The 17938-nt window shown below is 36.1% G+C and overlaps 1 protein-coding gene and 1 long non-coding RNA gene across 2 annotated transcripts in view; both read right to left on the minus strand.

Annotated features, from left to right (window-relative positions):
* Positions 1 to 7885: 7885 nt before the first annotated feature.
* The window catches only part of LOC147564761 (uncharacterized), a 99545-nt gene continuing 89492 nt past the window's right edge, over positions 7886 to 17938 (minus strand). The window contains exon 2 of the long non-coding RNA XR_015228104.1: positions 7886 to 8792. This is a non-coding gene — a long non-coding RNA (uncharacterized LOC147564761). The remainder of the gene's footprint in view (positions 8793 to 17938) is intronic.
* Positions 10774 to 17133, minus strand: LOC147564762 (putative prolyl 4-hydroxylase 9). Its single transcript, XM_086651301.1, has 9 exons — positions 17107 to 17133; positions 16951 to 17007; positions 13163 to 13273; positions 12886 to 13043; positions 12563 to 12665; positions 11939 to 12034; positions 11512 to 11577; positions 11318 to 11437; positions 10774 to 10878 (listed from the first exon to the last, which is right to left on the minus strand). Exons 1-9 carry the CDS (start codon positions 17131 to 17133, stop codon positions 10774 to 10776), a joined length of 843 nt encoding a protein of 280 aa, XP_086507427.1.

Raw genomic sequence — 17938 nt, forward strand, 5'->3', positions numbered from 1 at the left:
GACTTCAAAACAAGTCTGAAAAAGAGACTCAAATGCTGAAATAGGTCAAATGACCCTTATACCCCCTTTGATTTCCAAAAATTCTCATCCAAATATTTCTTAACACCTCATTCAGACCACCACCAGCCAGAGTCAGACCACCACCAGTCAGAGTCAGACCAACACCACCTCCACCAAAGTCAGACCAACACCACCTCCACCAAAGTCAGACCACCACCACCACCACCACCACCAAAGTTAGACCACCGCCGCCACCACCAAAGTCAGACCACCGCTGTCACCAAAGTTAGACCACCGCCACCACCGCCAAAAGTCAGACCACCACCACCACCACCACCACCAAAAGTCAGACCACCGCCACCACCACCAAAAGTCAGACAACCGCCACCACCAAAGTCAGACCACCGCCACCACCTAAGTCAGACCACAACCACCACCAAAAAACCCTAAAAACTCAACTATAGATTTACAAGAAAATAGGGGATTATTGGAAACCCTAATGTTTGATAAATCTGGTTAGGTTTCAACAAAACCCTAGATCTTTCCATACAAAAAACCCTAGATCTTTCCATACAAAAAACCCTAGATCTTTCAATACAAAAAACCCTAGATCTTAGATACACCCTTTACTGAAATAACATTTGAAACCCTAGATCTTGGACGCCCTAACAAACCCTCGCCGGATTTTCGTACATACAAATACAAGGTCAGAAATCGGACTTGAGTATTCAAAAACCACCATGAAAGTTCAGAAGAAGTTCTTTTTTCATCTCATCATTTCAGTTGTTGTCTTCTCTCGTTTTCTGATAGGAGAGAGAACCTCGCCGGACTTCTGCTGACCAAACTTCTGTTGGAGAGAGGGAGGGAGATAGACGGTAGAAGGATGAAGACAGAGAGGATAGAGTTTAGGTTTTCTTTTTGTTTTTATATTGGACTAGGGAGTATGAGAAATTAGGGCTTAGGTTTGTTTGTCAAAAATAAAAACAGGGGTATAAATGTCAAAATTAGAATTCAGATTTGATAATTCAGATTTAAAAACAAACAAACTAACTTCTAAAATAATTCAACATTTCAGATTCAGCCAATCCAATTCAGCGAATTCAGATTCAGCGAAATTCAGATTCAGACCAAAAACAAAAAACAAACAGCACCTAAGTAAGAAACAACCTATAAACCACGGGAAAGTAAGTCTTCAGTCATATCCATTGAACTCTATCATGGTTTTGGTTGTTAGAGCCAAAATAATTTTCTAAATGATTTTTTTTTTTAATTATTTCTTACGTCAATATTTTAAAGAGTTAATTCCTATTTGACCCCCCTATTTTGTGATCAATTTCAAATATGATCCTCAAATTTCTGTAAATTCAAATATTGCCCCTTATTTTCATACAAGCCATAACTGCCCCCCTTATTAATGTATTTTCAAAATAAAATAAAAAAGAAAACCTAAATTCCACCTCACTTCTCTTTCCACCACTCATCTCTCTCCACATCACCTCTCTCTCCAACTCACATCTCTCCCTCTCCACCTCACCAGTCTCTTCTCCGATGAAGGTCGCCGGCCGAAAATTTTTCCGGCCGGCGACCTTCAAACTAAAAAAAAAATGTTTTCTTTTTCTCTCATCTCTCTCTCTCTAAAAACTCCGGCGAAGGGGGTTTCCCTTCGGCGGAGTTTTTAGAGAGAGAGAGAGATGAGAGATTTTTTTTTTTTTTGAGTTTGAAGGTCGCCGGTCGGAAAATTTTCCGGTCGACCGACCTTCATCGGAGAAGAGACTGGTGAGGTGGAGAGAGAGAGGTGAGTTGGAGAGAGAGGTGAGTTGGAGAGAGAGGTGACGTGGAGAGAGAGAGGTGAGTTGGAGAGAGAGGTGACGTGGAGAGAGATGAGTGGTGGTGAGGGAAGTGAGGTGGAATTTAGGTTTTCTTTTTTATTTTATTTTGAAAATACATTAATAGGAGGGGTAGTTATGACATTTGTATGAAAATTGGGGGTCATATTTGAATTTACAGAAATTTGGGGGCCATATTTGAAGCTGGTCACAAAGTACGGGCCAAATAAGAATTAACTCTATTTTAAAATACTAAAATATCATTTTCTTAAGTTGTTGCTTTAAATTTTAAATAATATGTCGGATTTCGATAAAATTTATATTTAGAAAAGAATTTTTGCAATCTCTCTAACCAAGATTCACTATCAATATTTTTTTGTAAAAAAGAAACAACCAGGATATATAACATTATTTTTGTGCAAGTCGAGTTTGCAAACTAATGATAAACTGAGAATGTAAATTTCACTAACTCGGTCTGCAAATCTCGCAGATTATGGTTTGCATATGAAAATTAGGTTTGTAAATCTCGTATTCTCAGTTGGCAAATCTCGCAACTCAGTTTGCATATTCTAACTCAATTGAATAATTAGATTTGCGAACGTTACGCACTATGTTAGCAAATCTCACAAATTCGATTTACAGATGCAAACTTGTTTATTTCACTATATTTCATTGTTTGAAGATTTATTATTTTTTTCTTTTTGTATTTTAACTGAGTTTGCGTGTCACAAATCTTGCAAACTTGGTTTGCAAATCCAACAAAGAGAAACAAATCGAACTTCGAAGGCAACTTGAACTAGATCTTCAATAGCAACTCCAAGAAAAAAGAACTCGAACTACATCTACACTTGAAACGAACCAAATGTTAAAAAGAAATACACGTCGTTTTTGGTGCAGCTTAAGTTCGTCGCATCACCGAGATGGAGAGCATGCAAATCCTAGTAAAGCCTACCATGATTTAGCATAAAAAAAAGAGTTTTTGTATTGTTCGATTTTGTTCTCAAATGTGATGAAGAAACTTGTAAACAATCTTCCAAATTCGTTTTTTTTTTCATGATTTGGTGTTTTTTCCTTTTTTTTGTTTTTTTTTGTAAACTTGGTTGCATGTGGTGCAAATTCAATTTACAAATGTGAAAAAAAAGTGCGCATATAGTGCATGTTCGGTTTGTATTATGGGATTGTCACACTTCTGATGAAGACACCAGTAGGCAATATTCTTACTTTTTTTTAAGCCAAGGGAAACATTTCCATTCATAAGATATAAAATCACGATTTTACATGGACAATAATTCTTATTTCTCTCCTCTGAAAACTTCATGAGAGTTACATACCTTTAAATGCAACGTGCCTCATGAAGGGAAAGAAATTGGACTAGACACATTGATCCTAAAGATGGAGAAAAAAGATCCTAAAGGATAACAAAAGATCCTAAAGATCGTGAAAAAATACCCTAAAGGTCTGACAAATACTATAGTAATAATAAAAGAACCACCACCGCTATCACCGGAAAATCGTCGTCGTCACCGGAAAATCGCCTCCGTCATCGGAGAACCGCCTTCGTCACCGGAAAACCGCCGCCATCACCGAAAAAATCGTCGTCGTCCAACTACCAAAGTATATTGAAGAAACTAAATAATCTTCCTCCATCCTCTCGCCGGACCACCACCACCACCACTGACCCGAGCCCTCCGTAATAACACACCACCATGACTAAACCACCATAACCCACACAAAGATCAAATAACCCACCACCACCACCATTAAAACCCTCTTTGTTCCAATACCCCACACTACAACCACCATCACAGACTCCTCAAAATTCAGTAACAAACATATACTTGAGATCCGTAATTTTTCTCTTTTTATCTACTTTTTCATTGATTTCGTCCCGTGATTTCAATTTCTTTCAAAATTTCAAATCCAAAATGAGAATGGATTCATACCGCCCATGATTTCAAACTTCTTTCAAAATTTCAAACCAAATCTAGAATGAGAATTTGATTCAAACCATGATTCCAGTTTCTAACAAAATTTCAAATCCGACAAAACCGAAACGGGGATTATGTGGAAACCATAATTCACTGGAAAGATAAAACTTTAGAAAACCATGAGAGATGAAACCCTAGAAGACGATCGCTTCTCTTGATCTGGGGCCAAATCAGAAGGAAAAAAAAGAGATAAGAAGTGAGAGATTCTCCATAAAAGATGTTACATATAGGGAAAGAAAAGAAAAAACAAGATACACCAAGGAAAGAAACAGGAGAGAATCCGGCGAAGGGATAACCCTTCGCCGGAGCAAACAAAGACCAACGTGAAGAAGAAGAAATAAGTCTAGATAGACAATATTCTTATTGAAGGCTAGACCATCGCGTTATGTTTCCTTATGATTGTTGTTCTTTGTGTTAGAAGATCAGAAACCTGCATCTACAAAACCACTTTCCAGTGAGAGAAAGTGATTAACAAATATATTTTGCTCAAATCATCATCTTTGAACCTTAGAAAAGAGATGGAGAAGAAGCTCAAGATGAAGAAGACGAAGAATATTGATCTAGGTTAAACGGAAAGTTTGGAAACCTATATCTACATACCGATTCCATTGAGAATGAGAGAAACAAATCTAATTTGCTCAAATCGTCATCTTCGAATTCGGGTTTGAATCATTTGATTGCAGCCGTTTGGTACTTTGGTGTCCGTATTAAAGATTCCGCTCTCTGTGATTGAAACATAAAGACCATAGGTTAGCTTAACACTGGTATAAAACATCTCATCTTTATATAGATAACAACGTTTTTTCTTTATTAATAAGTGATATGCTTCTCTGTCTAAAATTGTTACGGAAATGATGTTTCTAGAAATCGAGTGAACATGATTTCAATTATTAAATTCTCAGACAAGATCAGTTTGCAAGGGAAGACTACCAATATTTACAGCTACTGCAACAACCTCTGTTTTGTTCGCTCCTCCTAGGAACATCTCCCTTTTAGCGAAATAAGTAAACCCCTTTAGCTCCTATACATCATTAATGATATGATCTCCACATCCGATACCAAATATTCATAAGGTAAAATCTACGGTATTTGCTAAGTTAACCTCAATAACATAAATACCTCGATTGAGATTCATGATTTCTTTCCTTTTGTCCTCCACGTACTCGAGGAATTTTTTTTCCAATCACCAGCACCATCGCAATATAAACATTTGCAATCAATAGAAACACCTTTAGCAATGGACTTGACAATTGACTTGTTTTTGCTCTTGGCTAATTACTTTTTGGCTCCTTTTTTGAACTCTTTATCCTTCTGACTGAGCAGAAGCTCTTTCTTAGATGCAGATCCCCCGATGCCCTTTCGAATTGCCTGGAAGTCTCGTACTTCCTCATCCATCATTTCTGCTGGGACATGTTGCTCAACTTTTGAACGATTGCATGAGTATCCATTTTCCAAAATCTCTTTTAAAGAGGAAGTTCCATGGTTTCCACATAAGAAATGTCATCGATACTACCCTCATCCATATAGCTTTCACCTCATGTTACTCTATTGTCGAGGTGGTGGCCAACACTGGGAATGGGGTGTCTAGGACACTTTCTGTGTTTGTAGATGTGAGAATAATTGCCATATTTATCTCCCAATCAAAGAAGTTGTCTTTGTTCAGTTTATCCTTCTCAAGGATTGAATATAGGTTGAAATTACTTTCTTTTGCCACAAAAACTACATGAAAATAGAGAAAGATATTACCAAGTATTTGAGATTTGTTATTAATGCAATCAAATTTGCCACCTCATTCCATTAGAAAATCGTCCCTCACTGAATAAGGTGATTCTAAGATTCCACTTCCCTAAGATTAAGCAGACTTCGACCTTGGCTCTAACCTAGACGTCCTGGGTGAATAAACTCCTTACTAATCGTACCTTTATGACTTTTGGTTAATGGATCACATCTTATGCCAAGATTCATCCTTTGTCTCAATATCCATCTTTTGATAGCCTCCTTCAGTAAAATCATGTAGACGTGCAAACCTCTGCCATAGGTCTACCGTATTGTCCCAAGATAAAAAGTAGCACACTGTTGAAGCAGCCCGACCATTTACGACAGAGGACTTCATAAGTGTCTTAGTATGGGTAAGTTTTTACTCAAAATTCTTTGGGGACTTACGTTTTTGTCAAAATGGATTACTGTGAACTGAAATATAAATGGCGAACTAATTGAAAACAATAGAATTCCTAGTGTTTTTTCGCTTTTGTTACGTTCTCCTCGAGAGACCGTTATAAGTATCTACTTATAACGGGTTTTATCTCCCGACCGGTATAAATATACTACTTGTGACGACTTTGCAGGAGCCATCATAAATAGCCCGTCACAAACACTCCATATTTTTGTAGTGAGTTAATTTCTATATGTAAGATTATATCTCTATGGGTAGAGAAGATTTTGTTGGAGTAAATAGATAATATTGATAAAATGTAGAGTAAAGTTAGCGTGTAATTTATGTAGTTCAAGTAAAGGGATATAATAAAGTTTTTAAAAAAAAATTACATTCTTATTCCTGTACCAACCAAACACCAACTTAGGAATCTGTTAGGAATCGAATTCCTATTCTTAGTTAAACCAAACATCAAATTAAAATAATCTGATTCGGAAGAATCGCGTTATGAGAATGTGATTCTCAGGAATAACATTCCATTCCCACTCGCAAAACATGGCCTAAAGACTAAAAAATCTTTACCAGATGGTTGTACTTTCCCTGAGAACTTTACTGAATGTAAAAAGTAAGCTTTAGATATAGGATTAAACTATATTGATGAATGCTAGAATGATTGTATGTTGTTTAATAATGATACTTGTACTCTAGAGAAATGATGTAGGTGTGGTTTGTCTAAATATAAGGATGAAAAAAAAAGACACATGTTAAAATACTTCATCACTTGCCATTGGAATTGGGACTACTACTTTATATGTGAGTTTGAATTGCACGCGATATGTAACGACAAGAGGAGGTCAACAAATATGGTGTATTATGGCATATTGCTTGGAAAGATGTTGACGAGAGATATACAACACTTGCTGCAGATTTGCGAAAGGTTTGGTTATGCTTATCAATCTGTTTCGAACAATGAGCATAGCTCAAAGTGATGCACCCGAAAAGGTTGCACACCCAAGCGGAGGTATCAAGTAGTAACCGGTAAAACCGGAGTCGATCCAAGGATAGGAAGGTAGTTTGGATGTCGAAGGGTCTTATCCCTCGGTCTAGATATTAAAAGCTAACTTAGACTAAAAAGGAAAGAAACAAGATAACATGGGGGGGTTTTGATGATTGATTGAGAAACAAAAGAATAAAGTAAATAAACTAATGAAACGATAAAAGTAAACGGGCGAGAGAGATTCGAGAGAAGAGTCGGAGAAACAAGAGTCGGGAGACGGTAAGAGTTGATTCGGGTAAAAGTTAATTGAGACGAATACTTCGATCCACAAGATCGACAATGACAAATACTATGTATCTATTCACATGAAAGTGTAATTAACTTCACCCACATTGACAATCCTAAGCATCATGTGTCTAACTGAGCATAACCGATCAAACGTCACTAAGCATCGACTATCAAACTTACACACACCATCTAATGAATTGAGAATGAACAAGTATGACACTAATAAGCATAATACGTCAAACTAAGTATAATCGATCAAACGTCACTAAGCATCGATTATCAAACTAAGTACGCATTATCAAAGTTCGTGTCAATAGACGATTACGATCAAGGCTTCTAGTTTATAAAACTAGACGAAGACAATTAAACTCACATGTAAACAAATAATAAGCCAATCATCACATTCAAATCATGCTTCAAGGGTATCCGAATACGAGAGTTCATGTATCGAAATCCGGGAATCTATAATGATAAATCTACGACTATGCATTGTCCGATTTAATGTGTCAAATACAAGCGATGTTCGACTCCTAAGGTGATGTCTATAAGTACTACGTATATCCAGAGATCATACCTAGTCAAACAAACGCCTAATTCGGTTAATCCCGAGTCATATCAAATGAACATCAATTCATAATCAAAACATCAAATCATATTAAACATAATCACGAATTCATCACAATTCATCTCATATATTACTTGATTTAGCTAACATGGTGATTGAATAATAAATGAAAAGAAGATGATGAGAAATCCCCCTTTTTCGATGTGGCTCGAGGCTAGGTTCGTCGAGAAAAATGAGTCTATAAGTGTAGTCGATCTCCCCGTAGCAATTTTCTGGATTTCCCTTTAATAGTGAACTTTGGGTGTCCCCGAGTAAAAATCAGATTCCCCATAGCACTCATTATCATCTTCTCCATCTCAAGAACATCCACCATTAAAGCTTCATCAAGCTTTCTCTCTCTAGAGATTTTTCACCCAAAATCAAATCAAATTACATGGGAAGATAGATCAAGACATGGGGAGTAAAAGCCCTAAGGTTTTGAATTAAGAAAGTTGCCGGAACACCACGAAAAATCCGATCAAAGAAAGTTAGGTTTCCGGCCAAAATCAAGATTCCCGGCCAAAGGAAGCTTAGATCCGGCCATGTCCCTTTATTCCAAGCTGTCCCGTGCCCCGTGCGCGCGTCCCATGCACGTCCGAGCCGCAGCCGCATCCCGTGAAGGCGTCCCGAGCTCGGAGAAGCTTGCAGCCCGAGCTGCTGAGCTGCTGTCGCTGCTGCTGTACTGACCGTCGCTGCTGCTGTACTGACCGTCGCTGCTGCTGTGCTGCTGTCGCTGCTGCTGTGCTGCTGTCGCTGCTGGCCGTCGCTGCTCTAGTGCTTCCCGAGCAGCCCGAGCTGCTGCCGGCCAAGGCTAGGCCGGCCTTGCCTTGGCCGGCACTCCTCCTCTTACTCTCTTGCTCTCAAACCCTTGGTTGTTAGTGAAGAACACCAAAAACCCTAGAAACTCTAGCTCTCTTGCCTCCTTTTCTCTCTCTTGCTTGGGGAAGAAGATGAATAGTGCCTCTCCCTTTCTCTAACTTGTGTATACCCAAACCCTAGACTTAGTCAAGTTTGACTAAGTCTTGGGCTATTTTGACTTAGCCTTCTTTAAGAGGTGCTCATAGAAATCTTCCTTGCTTTCTCTTCTTTGGGCTCTTGGTTATGGGTTGGGCTTTGGCTCTCATCTAGAAATAAAGGGGAGTGCCTTCAAGGAAAGACTTTGGCTTCTTTCTTTTGTAACTTCCCCGTCCGAACTCCGAATTGAATTCCGTTTTCACCGTCGGACTCGTCATTAACTCCTCTTCTCATATGATTTGCTTGAAGTCATTTTCTCTCATTTTGGGCACATGGAATGATAGCGATAATTCGCTCCCTTTATTCCGAATTAAGTTCTTTATTTCAAATATGGTACCTAACAAGAAAAACACATAAAATATTATTGATAATACTCGATAAGGACTAATTAGTCTAAGTTAGGCTCTCCAAATGTGACATTTTCGTGTCACATCACAAAGCACGTGGATAGCTATTCTACTTCCTGGCATTGTGCATGGAATAACTAACATGATACTCTCATTTTTTTTTTTTTTTTTTTTATATATATACTAGTCATCACCTTGTCTCCTCTATCTCATCTTCTCTCTCTTCCACCTCATCTTCTCGCCACCTCATCATCTTCACCGGCAAGGGTTGCCGACCGAAAATTTTTCCGACCGGCGACCTTTAAACATTAATTTTTTTTTCTCCTCTCTCTCTCTAATCAGATCTAGAGAGAGAGGAGGTCTCTCTCTAGATCAATGTACTAATCACATTTCATGTGATCAAACAACAATAATAATATTAAAATAATAAATGACCACCAAATGTCCATCAATGCCCAAAATATTTACAGATGTCTACGAAAGTCGAAAAATATATTTTTGAAATGTTAGTATAAATATATTATTTCATGTGATCAAACAATAATAATAATATTAAAATAATAAATGTCTACCAAATGTCCATCAATGTCCACAAATATTCACAGATGTTTACGAAAGTCGAAAAATATATTTTTGAAATGTTAGTATAAATATATTATTTCATGTGATTAAACAATAATAATAATATTAAAATAATAAATGTCTACTAAATGTCCATCAATGTCCACAAATATTCACAGATGTCTACGAAAGTCGAAAACTATATATTTGAAATGTTATTATAAATATATTATTTCATGTGATTAAACAATAATAATATTATTAAAATAATATATGTCTACCAAATGTCCACCAATGTTCACAAATATTCACAGATGTCTACGAAAGTCGAAAAATATATATTTGAAATGTTATTATAAATAAATTATTTCATGTGATTAAACAATAATAATATTATTAAAATAATAAATGTCTACCAAATGTCCACAGATGTCTATGAAAGTCGAAAAATATATATTTGATTAGTACAAATATAATATGTATTACACATTTTGCCAATGGACTCAAAATCTTGAAATATCCCCAGGACATTTTGTTTATGGATCAAATGTCTTGAATGTCTATAAAGACATTTTGTCTACAAACTCAATGTCTTGAAAATGTCTATGAAGACATGTTGTCTATAATAAGTCATCTGAAATGTCTTGAAATGCCTACGGGACATTTTGTCTATGAAAGTTTGTGAAAGTCCCAATCCACTACCCCCGTAAGAAGGTAAAACTGTAATTGTATTTCTCTTTGAACTATCAATCAAGTAATTTACTGACAAATTCAATCAATATCAGTTTCATTTATGAATACACTATTATAATGATTGGTTACTTTTGCATTATTTAGATTCACGTTACTATGGTGGTGGTTTGTGACGGTTGTAGATGGTTGATGAGAATATAATCTAATTGGCAGTAGAAAAAAACAATAAAACATCAAATCGACTAATTTCATACCATTTTAGTGTGGGTTTTATTATCATTTTGGAAACACCAAAGTATATGACTAGAACAAGTCGAAAACATAGTCTATATGTTCTTGATCTCTGATCCACTTTGTAGCTACCCATTTCTCTCCTTTAATCACTGGGCAACTCCCATGTAGAGACATCTGCAAAACCACACAAAACAGATTAAGTTTAAAGCATGAACGATTGAATGAACTGAAGTTTGAGGTGCTCAGAAATGGTTGAAGCGATCAAATAAGAGCATCACTATGACTATAGAGCGATATGGCCCTTGTTAGTCTTACCAAAGGCGAAAGTATTGCATATGATATGGAAAATTGGTTATGGATAAAAGCCCGTTTTAGGCAGTTCGTAATTTTTCCCAAGTTAGATCTGAAATCTGATTCGATTTTTCGTTTTCATGTGACTCGTGATGTCTCCTCGTCTGAATAACTGACTTTGGCCAATTTTGGAACCATATGAGTTGGACGATTCAAATTTAGATGAGTAGACGAGTCAGATTCAAATAATGAGAAAAAAGTGTAATGAACTAATTTAGAAAGTACCTAATTACCAACTAAAAACATAAAGAAGATTAATTACCTCATTTCTTGTTCCATTCGGGAACGTAGAATAAAATAAAAGGGCATCGCTTTTGCTCGGTTTCACTTTGAGACCAATGCATTTCTCAAAATCATAATCAGAGTTCATATTCGATCCATTCTGCAAATTCAAAATGGCCACAAAATCAGTATAATCATAACATACATCGGTACAAGTCTGGCCTACTATCTTACCTCAAAAGGGAAAACGGTTTCTCCTCCTTCCTCGACATCGGATAAATATAACAAAAATGAAGCTATCTGGATAAATGTTATTCACATATAATTATATCATCTTTGAAGATTAGTAAAACGGAGAGAACCTAAAGATAATAGATCTGAACACCAGAAACTGTTGAGACTAATTAACAATGTTTTCTTCCGATTACTAGTCGAATCAAAAAAACATTCTGAAATAATTGAGATTTTAAATATGCGAGCTTTTGCTATTATTCGACAGTTTCAAGACCTTACGACATATAACTTAAACTTTTTATTTAGGAAGTTACGATATTAAGAAAATAAAATATCAGTGAAAGCGTGAAATGTGAAATGTGTTAATACCATTTTCGAATAAGAAAGAAGAAGCAATGCGCCAATATGTTATTGCTTAGAATTTTACCCTTTGACTCTTTCGGTCGGCCATATCTTCGAGGCTGAAAGCATTATAATGAGAAACATACCTCTGCCCTACCTTGTATCGGATGACATACAATTCCTGCAACATGTAACATTTACCCTACTCAATCTAATGCAAAGTATGCTCGAAATAATGGTCCATTCGTAGATAAGAAACTAAGTATAAATAAATTTTGTTAATCACATAGATGCGGAAAAAGTACATTAGTTGTGAGCTAATAATTCTTGTAAATGAAAATTCGTATAAAAACTTAAAAAGTAGGACTAAAAGTTATTACCATTCAATACACAAAGTAAACTGAGTAAAGATAGGTTTTACAATGACTAATACGATAAAACACTGAACTTGTTAAATTGATTAGATTACAACGTCAATGAACAATTCGTCGGTGTTCATTTTAGCTCGAAGGTCAAAGTTACGGTTTACAGTGGCAAATAGCACCGTCGAAGGAATGAAATATCACATATCAACAAATTTATATAATTATATAAAAAGACGAACGGAACATGAACATGATTTAAGAAGGCACCTAGCAAGGGCATTACTTGACGAAAGATTATAAAAGAACACGAACGTCTAGAGAAAGAAAAACGTGGAAAATATTACCTCGCCATGTTTCCATGGAATCCTTATAGCCCTTGCAATCTTTTGTTCAATAAGGCTCACAGTTCCAGTTTTATCCGCAGATGGTTTAATAAATGCACCTGAACTGAAAATGCATTAGTAAACAAGGATCAACCATCACCAAACGAACAAAAAAAAAATTTAGAAGTAAATTAAAGATACTATTAGAACATATCATACATCTGCCCAACCAGATAATTCCCCCGAGCCCTGAGACATGTGTTTTGGACTATCAAGAAATTGGTCATTGTTTCTAATTAATAGCTCTATGTTCTTCCAAATTTATAAGACCCGGAAAGAAATACCTTGTTCTTACATTCTTGGTGTTTTCAACAGTTTCTCCCTCTCGTAAAACCAACATAGATGGTTCAATTCTTGGCTTTGCAACACCAATTATAGTTCTACATTGTTCTTCAGTAGCAAATTGTGGAAAATATAGTGCGAGAGGTTTCCAACTCAAAACCTGCATTTTCGACGTAGAAAGCAACCAAATTTTTTTAGCACATTCCCCCTTGCTAATCATTAACTCATTTAGGATAACACTGGACTAGATTAATTCTTAAGAGATGGCTAAAGAAGCACCTGAAATAGGATTGAAGAGACAAACGAATCTCCAGTCTCTCCATATGATACCCATTCTTTGTCGTCATCAACCGATCCGAGTAGCCTCGCTTTCTGATGAGAATTAAGATACTGTAAAAGCAAACGAACGATTCAACACCGAAAAAAAGAACATAAACAAAGACGAGCACGCATTCATATGCATTGATCGCACGAAGAAACTTCAATAATACTCATTCAAATAGATAAAAGTAAGTGTTACTTTAACTTGAAATAAGTGGAAGGATCCTAAGAATCCAACAAGAAAGAAAATGGAGCAAGATGCCAAGACATAAGGAAGCCCTAGCTTATTTTCCCTAAGAATCCTGAGTAAGCTATTAGTCCTTTTACCTCCTGTAACGCCCCAAGCCTTAGCAGTTGCCGATATTGTCCCCGCTTTAACCACCTCACACAGGTACGGGGTTTTGTCCTTGGCGAAGGCACCACAAGCCCACCCAAAAGGCCTCGGTACTTACTAAGCTTGAGCTTACACATATAGCCCAGTCTCTGGACACTCTTGTGAGCAATGTGGGACTATTACAATCCCCCACCCTCAGCGAAGAGTCGTCCTCGGCTCTGATACCACTTTGTAACGCCCCAAGCCTTAGCAGTTGCCGATATTGTCCCCGCTTTAACCACCCAGGCCCAAGCCCACACGGGTACGGGGTTTTGTCCTTGGCGAAGGCACCACAAGCCCACCCAAAAGGCCTCGGTACTTACTAAGCTTGAGCTTACACATATAGCCCAGTCTCTGGACACTCTTGTGAGCAATGTGGGACTATTACAATCCCCCACCCTCTTGGCGAAGGCACCACTTTGTAACGCCCCAAGCCTTAGCAGTTGCCGATATTGTCCCCGCTTTAACCACCCAGGCCCAAGCCCACACGGGTACGGGGTTTTGTTCTTGGCGAAGGCACCACAAGCCTACCCAAAAGGCCTCGGTACTTACTAAGCTTGAGCTTACACATATAGCCCAGTCTCTGGACACTCTTGTGAGCAATGTGGGACTATTACAATCCCCCACCCTCAGCGAAGAGTCGCCCTCGGCTCTGATACCACTTTGTAACGCCCCAAGCCTTAGCAGTTGCCGATATTGTCCCCGCTTTAACCACCCAGGCCCAAGCCCACACGGGTACGGGGTTTTGTCCTTGGCGAAGGCACCACAAGCCCACCCAAAAGGCCTCGGTATTGGGCGAAGACACGCGATTCGCCCGACCTATCAGAGCACGCAGCGACATCGTGGACCCCCCACATACACGATTTTGTCTTCACTTAGCCACCACACAGCGTGGTGTGAGGTTTTGTCTTGGCGAAGGCACCACAGACCTTCCCAAGAGGCCTCGGTACTTACTAAACTTGAGCTTACACATATAGCCCAGTCTCTGGACACTCTTGTGAGCAATGTGGGACTATTACAATGGGCCTGGGTGGTTAAAGCGGGGACAATATCGGCAACTGCTAAGGCTTGGGGCGTTACACCTCCCCTATTATTCATTTTTATTTCTCTCTCTAAACACCTCATTTTTTTTTGCATTCATTCTTAGTTGGTGTTACTTCTTTGGGTAACTTAGATGTCTATCTCTCTCTAACAGACATTAACAAGACAATCAGTTCAGGCGTTACAGAAATACAAATGAGAAATTAAAAAAAAACCCATACTAAGATAACCTAAAATTTGTAAAACAGGGATGGTGTTGGATTGAAAATACAGGATTATAGATTTTATCAACCATTATGAGTAATACATTTGAAGCTGTAACTTCTGAATAAGTTACTTTAATAGAAACCCAAGTTAATGCTTTGAAATCAAAATTAAAAATGAATTCAAGTAGTGAACCTTAATAGAAGAATAAACTGATGTGTTCTCCTTCTCTGTCCGTTTGATTAACCTAAACAAATTTTAAGGGGAAATGCTAAAAATTAATGTAATTAATTATATGGGCAGTTAGTTAAATTCAAAGGTGTAGTCAACATTAGTCTATGCCCAAATTCAAAAGAATATAAAGTCCTGGTAATTGTCTTCGTCTCTAAATTTTTTTTATACTTTAATATCCCAACTAAAAAAAAATTATACTTTAACAACCACCTTTTAAAAATTTAAACTTTAAAAAAAATTTAAACTTTAAAAAAATTTTATACTTTTAAAAATTTATACTTTTAAAATTTATACTTTTAAAATTTACATTATACTTTACAAAAATTTATACTTTTAAAAATTTTAAAAAAATTATACTTTTAAAAATTTATACTTGTTAAAAATTTATAATTTAAAATTTTATAATTTAAAGTTTTATAATTTAAAATTTTATACTCTTAAAAATTTATAATTTTAAAAATTTAAACTCTTAAAAAATTTAAACTTTAAACTCTTAAGGTTAAAGATTTAATCTTTTATAAGTATAAATTTTTAAAAGTATAAATTTTTAAACGTATAAATTTTTTAAATTATAAATTTTTAACAAGTATAAATTGTAACAGTATAAATTTTTAAAACGGGTTTGTACGACGATCCAGCCTCGTGTTTTGCGAAGAATACTGTAAGTATTTTAGGATCTCTTGCACTCCGCTCATTCCTCAATTCTTTAAAATAATATGAGAATTTAGTTTAATACTAAAAAGTGACTATAAAGGAATTAAAAGAAAGATCAAGATTTCAACCTCCTTGATATATCACATTCATTCTTGTTTATCTGACCTCTAGTTTGCTAGAGGAACACACCATTAGAACCTCGTGTTGGAACACTAGCGAGTACCATCGCTTCGTTGATTAATTTTATAGTGTCACCTAGACTCATTTCATGAGTATACATACGCCTTTTGAAATGCTATTCAACGACTTTTAATTTAAAAAATTTATAATTTAAAAAACTTTAAACTCTTAAGATTAAAGTTTTAATTTTTTAAAAGTATGAATTTTTAAATTATAAATTTTTACAAGTATAAAATTTTAAATTATAAATTTTTAACAAGTATAAGTTTTAACAGTATAAATTTTTAAAAGTATATCTTTTAAAAATTTTTAAAAGTATAAATTTTTTTAAATTTTTAAAAGTATACTGTAAATTTTTAAAGTATAAATTTTTAAAAAGTATAAATTTAAAAGAGTTTATTTGTTCTTCTCGGCTTATTTCTTACATTCCTACATTTTTAGTTGCTGCGTCTTTCAATATATAAAATTGAAACTGGTAATGGAGTGTGATAATGTTATTTATACGCCATGCCACATCTTCATTTTTGGTATAGAGTGAATTGATTTGTTTCCTGATCGGTTTTCTTATAACTTAGTGTGAGGGAAGTTCTTAGTCTTAAACATCAACCCAATCTGGTTTACGTGCAATATTTAATTTAATATGATTATTGAGCTGAAAAAGTGCTCGCGGAACAATATTTTTGTTTCAATATTGCTGCATCTAGCTATTTTAGAGTGGGAGATGCTAGAGAGCCCAAATTTTTTGGGCATTTTAATGCCCAGCTGATGTGGAATCACTAAAAGACAAGGTTTTTTCAAAGTTTGACTACGGTGGGGACCGCTTTTATTTCTAAATGAGGAAATATGTCACCCTCTAAGTACCGATTTCTAAGTCACTCTATCATTTCCCTTTTAGAGTATGCGCTATCTCATTAAGAATCAACTCCAAGCATCTCGTGTCTTCTTGTTCACGATCAAGAAGTTGTGTGTTGAAAGCCGAGCAGCTTCCTTGAATCAATGGGCACCTAACAAAGCTGCAAAATTGTCACCATAGAAACACACTGGTAAGAGAGATTAATACCATTAAACAAAACTTCAATGTTTCTTTGCTCATTTCCTTTGGTATGACACAATCAATCTATAAGACGAAGACCAAGAGACAAGATACAAAAAGAAAAAAGTCCGCCATGTTCAAGGCCAACATGGATTAGGTCATGTCCAAGTTCCCTTCGACTACCCAATCTGTGGGCCTAATCCAAGCCATTTTATTTGGGTGCGGGTCTAACTTGTTTTTTTTTATGAAAGAGTCTAACTTGTTTCTTAGGTTTAGAGAGTTAAACATGTGAATAGTATATGGTTTTTTCATCAATTTTTTTTTTACTGTGAATAGTATCTGTCCAGGAAGAACGTATTTATCTACATACATATATGTATGTGTGCTGGTGTTCATGTTTGTGTGAAGTGATGAACATATGCGTACATAATTACACAAATTAGTTCATGGTTTCATACCATTCCTGGAGCTGGTGGTATTCCATACTCCAAGGCTGTTAGAAAATCTTCGTCTAGTCATTTCGTAGAACTCATCATCATTTCTCATTTCTTTCTCTTCCGCAGGATCATTCTGTTCTTTAATTGCTTCTTTCTTCTCATTATGCTGTTTTACATGCTATACTAAGTGTTTCCCTCTGCCATTAACACACAAACATGCTCATGAAAAACAGGTTAGTGGAACTGAAGTTGGGTTTCACACATAACGGTTAACAACTACCATAACCCACAAAAGGATCTTGTATCACCAAGAAGAGTTATTGTTTGAAGAAGGCATCCTGGGTTGGTACTCATCTAGTTTAATAGTAATTTGAACAATTAGTTTGGTGAAAAAAAATCTGAAATTGCTCATGAATATGGAAACTTGTCGAACTTTCTTATGTAAGACTCCACACAAGAAGTTTATCATAGATCACCACAAGGTCCACAACCCCATCTACCATGTTCATGTGCACTAACTTCGTTCCCAGTTTCTCTCCCAAATTTTTTATAAAAGTATGTGAATGCAAAGATCCATA

Source organism: Eschscholzia californica, unplaced genomic scaffold, assembly GCF_041429995.1.
Source record: "Eschscholzia californica isolate CP2 unplaced genomic scaffold, dmEscCali1.0.p SCAF_1, whole genome shotgun sequence".
In the NCBI taxonomy this organism is placed as follows: domain Eukaryota; kingdom Viridiplantae; phylum Streptophyta; class Magnoliopsida; order Ranunculales; family Papaveraceae; genus Eschscholzia; species Eschscholzia californica.

What these genes read in the sequence shown, in the direction of transcription:
- LOC147564762 (XM_086651301.1), bottom strand. Translation starts at nt 17,133, where the DNA reads ATGGCTTGGATTAGGCCCACAGATTGG. An exon ending in GGATTAGGCCCACAGATTGG is followed by an intron (nt 17,008 to 17,106) that starts GTAGTCGAAGGG and finishes TTCGTCTTATAG; the next exon opens with ATTGATTGTGTCATACCAAA. An exon ending in CGAATGGAACAAGAAATGAG is followed by an intron (nt 10,879 to 11,317) that starts GTAATTAATCTT and finishes GTGGTTTTGCAG; the next exon opens with ATGTCTCTACATGGGAGTTG.